Source organism: Eimeria mitis, genomic scaffold, assembly GCF_000499745.2.
Source record: "Eimeria mitis Houghton genomic scaffold, Emh_scaff367, whole genome shotgun sequence".
NCBI classification, from domain to species: Eukaryota; Apicomplexa; class Conoidasida; order Eucoccidiorida; family Eimeriidae; genus Eimeria; species Eimeria mitis.
Window position 1 is genome coordinate 12,786 of NW_013572010.1, and position 4,946 is coordinate 17,731.

General features: G+C 44.9%; 1 protein-coding gene across 1 annotated transcript in view; it reads right to left on the reverse strand.

The window, feature by feature from the left end:
• The window catches only part of EMH_0009730 (uncharacterized protein), a gene marked incomplete at both ends in the record, with an annotated part of 2,092 nt that extends 427 nt beyond the window's left edge, over positions 1-1,665 (reverse strand). Inside the window, 3 exons of the mRNA XM_013498730.1 lie at positions 62-171; positions 407-510; positions 1,629-1,665. Of these exons, the coding sequence (XP_013354184.1) occupies positions 62-171; positions 407-510; positions 1,629-1,665 (251 nt within the window). The remainder of the gene's footprint in view (positions 1-61; positions 172-406; positions 511-1,628) is intronic.
• Positions 1,666-4,946: the final 3,281 nt, after the last annotated feature.

Here is a 4,946-nt window from a genome sequence, read left to right on the forward strand (position 1 = left end):
CGCAACCATGATATATGAGAGGAACCCAGAAAGGCAACAACAGAGCGAGTTGACAACTTACGTGTAGTCCTCTTCGACGAATTTTTGTGTAAACTTTTTCATCAGCCCCTTCATCTTTTCCTGTGTATTCAGGATATCTCGGAGCACCATCATCACCTGTTCCTTTGTTGCCTGCAGAGAAGACGAGCCGCACTGAACACTGCCGTTTCGTGGGCGTCAATGGCCCAGGTGTGGGTGTTCATAGAAATCAGAAAACAAAAAAAAAAGTGTTTTCTAACTGAAAAAATGTTTAAAATAAACTATATATATTAAACATATATATATATGTTTAAAAAAAAAATATATTGATGCTTACAACGAAGCTGTGTTTGGGGGTTTCTACGTGTTTCTGCTCCATAGCGCCTACCTCATTCTTATTGAACTTCTTGGCATCCGTTTCGTTCTCTTTGCGGCCTGGCCCCTCTTCTCTAAGCAAGTAATACAGCGCGACGCCAGTGGCCGCCGCCCCACCTACAAACAAACCCCGAAACAGTGCGCTCCTCTATGCCGCTTTCTCCCCTCATAGAAACCTCACACACTGCAGGTTACTGCAACACCAAATAGCCATCAATATGAACAGGAAAGCTGCCGCTTGGCTCAGTTATTCGCTTTCTGAAGGCGAAAAAAATACTCTTCAGCAGAAATCTCCGAGCCCAATGCTCTCATCACAGCGGCACAAAATACATAATACACAATAACACCATCACGCTAAGTCTAAGAGAAACTCTGCAGCTCAAAGCACGGGATACGTGGTACTGCTGCGCAGAGAAACATATATATATATATATATATATATATATATATATATATATATATATATATATATTCCATATGAAATTTGGTGCTTTCAGTTGCTTTAACGCAATAACAAACGCCTCCTCATGAGTTTCGGCGCCCAATGCTATCATCAGCGACCTCACCACAGCAGAAAAGTATGCAGATACATCAACAAAGAAGTGATACTTTGTGAAAAAAAAAAAAAAAAAAAAAAAAAAAAAAAAAAAAAAAAAAAAAAAAAAAAATATTGCAGGAATGCGTCTGCAATCAGTTCCTCGCTTTACAAGGCGAATGAATGCCTCATCAGGCGTCAGGGCCCAATGCTTTCATCCAAGCAGCCGAAGAAATAAATTCAAAGTAAAGAGAAATGTGAAAGTCACAACAAGCCACAGCAACGGATAGCCACAGATGAAATACGGAAACACAATGACACGCATCCTATTCCAAGGGGGCCCCGGGGGGAGAATGCAACCCTCATAAAAGCGCAAACAACTGCCTCACAACACCCGGGTGACCCCGGGTTGCGCGGAAGCTGTATTTGTATACGCTTGAGAAAGGTAAGAGCAGCAGCATTGCTTTGGTTTGGGTATAAGCGAATGCTAGCAGGCATAGACCCCGCCCCGGGCCATAGATTGACACGTCAGAGGGGAATTCCTGCGCAGCGACTGTATAGATATGAACATCAGGTTATCATCTGTTTCCAAATACGGTTAGATACCATGAAAAATACCATGAGAAGAAACAGAATCTGCTGAAGAAGGCAGTCAATGCGGTTGCGAGGTGGGGAAGCTAGCTACTGCGGCAATACGCACCGGCAATTAAGAGCCATTGCTTCCAGTCTCGCTTCATTTCGTAGAAGTTTATTGAAATACCGGGCGGAATTCAGGCGGGAACAGGTTCTGTGGCGGCGGCTGGCGCACAGCCCACCTGGTACGTCACCCTAGAGGATCAGAGCGGCAGTCGTTCAATGCCGAGCTGAATATATTACGCCTCAGAAACGCAAGTCTGCATGCAGAAAAAAGAATAGAGTCTTCGTTTTATTCAAAACTCGATAATTTTGATCCACTGGACACCGACACGGCAGCCGCCCGCGCTGCCCCCCCAAAAGCCCCAGCCTTCTTTCCCCGCAGCTAGGCGGGCATCTTCCTAGTGAGTTGACGATACCCAAACCTCTGCTGTATTTCTGAACTTCTTTGAGTTTCACTTTATAAATAATACTTACTGAGTCATTATAAATTCCAATGACCTCAAATGTTACTTCTCTATATACGATCATAGTATGAAGCAGCTTNCTGAGTCATTATAAATTCCAATGACCTCAAATGTTACTTCTCTATATACGATCATAGTATGAAGCAGCTTACTGTGCCGCATACAAGTTTCTGCATGCGCCCATGCTTGCTTCTATGTTCTGTACTGTTGCCTTCGTGGGCGCCTAGCAGTTTACTGCCGCAGTAGAGCTTGCATCGGAATGATGCAAAAGGGTTTATTATGCATAAATTCACTTTTTATCGCGTTGTAGTGGTGTCTGTCCGAAACTTGCACAGAAACATTGACGAGGGATCGGTAGACTGCCAGCAAGCGAAATACAAATACTCACAAAGTGCCTACATACCGAGTAAATGGAGCAAAGTAAACTTTGTTTTGCCTTAATATGTTTTTTTGCATCAATACTTGCAGTGAGTTGAGCTGCATATTACGCTAGCTTTCTGGTCGTACCGACCAACCACAGGAGCGAGCCGCAATGAATGTATATGTAAACTTTATGTAGGAATTTCACCAAACCAGGTGACCTCCTCCCCCTATCCCCAGGATCTCTGGGCCTTGGGCTCAGGGCTTGGGTGTTGCGGGGAGGCGGAAGCCTGTAGCACACCCTGCTGCGGCTGCCGATGCAGGTCAGCCTCACGTGTGAACACAACGAAGCTTGAACCAAGCTTCCTTCGCTGCATGCTTCACCTCTATATACACTTATGAAGCGTTTTTATTCACTTGGAGGTGACCTACCAACCCCAAGTGAATACTCCTGTACTGGCTGTATACGGACCACGCTACACTGCAACTCATCTCAGGCAGTCTCGTCTGCTGCAGCCGTTGCCGCTGAGCTCATTACTCCTAGAAGCAAGAAACTGGGGTCATCTGCATTCCGGAAAGTCTTATATTAGGTCTTCTAGCTTCACTGCAGCTCACAACAGTGCTCGAACCNTCATCTGCATTCCGGAAAGTCTTATATTAGGTCTTCTAGCTTCACTGCAGCTCACAACAGTGCTCGAACCAGTCTGGCTACTTACGCTCAGGCTGGCTACTCGAATCTATGTAGGTGTTTGAAAATTGTTTACAATGATAGCGAATGCAGTAACTGGTGCATTCCGAAACTCTGTATCAACGTTTCATAGCAGGACAATCGTAAACAGGCTGTTCCGCAGCTCGTGAACTGAACGCGTACAGGCAGTGTAGTACGTGTGCGTCAAATAGAGAAACCTTGCCCCTCTTATTACCGCCCTAGCTGAGACGCCAGAATAAATATTTACAAATGGCTAGAATATAAAAACTGGACATCGTGATTGTGAATCTCTGGTCTGCACAATGGGGAAAGCAAGTGATTGTAGACGGTAGCAGCAGCCTGAATAGCCAAGAAAGAATCAGCGGTAACCTAGGGAGTGGGCCCCCTGCTTGCCGTGCAATGAATTAGATTGCATAATTCAAAGTTGCAAGCGTGTGAAGAGAGCTGCGAACATGGAGAAGCAACCCAATGTGCAGCGTTGTCGCAGAAGCGAACAATGCCTTAAGGGGAATATGTATGCACCCATACAATATATTATGTGGTGTATGGAAGAGGTACCGGGAGAAACTGCATACGCAGCTGCCTCTGCTTGATACATGCGGCAAAGCGGAGCTGTTATCTGGGGCTAGGATTTGGAGGTGAAAGCTACCTGTCCATTCCTGCATATGCCATAGCTGAATCTGCGAAAGGGGAGTGGGGAGGGTGGGGGCCAAGCAGATCTAGCAGAAGGGCTCAGTTGTAGCTTTTTGTATTCACAGTGCTCATGCTGGCAACTGAAGTTCAAATAGTCATTTCAAGGAAAATAAGTTGTCGGTGGATGCGTTGGAAAGGAGCTTGGGCTTGCATACAAGGTGAAACCTCTTTTATACGGAAACATATACAGATACACAGGCCTGCCGGCAACGTAGCGGGTACAATAGCCATCCACATGAGCAGCTGGTTGCTTTCTGCACTACTGAGAAGCAGTAGTAGACGTGGAACAAGAGAAACAGAAAACTCTGTGTTTTGGTTTCGTTGTCGCTAACANTGAGAAGCAGTAGTAGACGTGGAACAAGAGAAACAGAAAACTCTGTGTTTTGGTTTCGTTGTCGCTAACAGAGCTTGTCCCGCGTTTCGTTTATTTTTATACATTTCTGATTCGTCGGCTGGCTGGCAAAAAAAGCGAGGATATGTGTTTCTAGGAGTCTAAATAATTCAGACTGAATGTACTTTTTGCATCGAACAAATATTTTACCAAGTCCATACCCGAAGGGTTGAGTTGACCGCAAAGTGCACACAGCAGAGCTGTTGGAGCTTTGAAAAAATAAATCTAGAATATGAAAACATTCACTTCATTAAAAGTGGCGATGGAAAAACGTTGCAAGTGCATACACATGCAATACGACTCAGAACACAAAGGATATGAGGGCCGTCAATAAGAAAGCAATCAGCATAAAGGAGTAAAGGGTTACTAACATCTCGTTTTTGTGCTTTTGCTGGCTGTGGTGAGGCGGCAGCACGAAGCGATCAAACTCGCTGTGAAATTTTATAAAATTTTCTATTAAAGAGAATAAAAATTTCTAGAAAATTTCACAGCGTATTGCAATAGGTGGATCAGGCTTGTTTCTCCTCCTAGAGAAGCAGAGGTAGCTTGAGACTGAGTTTTCTTTACATAACAAATACAAAATACAATACGAGAACAGCCAAAGAACCTGACAGCTGTAGTACCAGTTCATAGTCTACTAAGAAACTCTGCAGCACCAGTTGCTAGTCTACTGAAACTAATAATTTAGTTCTGCTTTACACATATGTACTGATACAGAGCACGCGGCGTGCTGCAACCCCCCCCCCCCCCCCCCCCCCCCCCCCC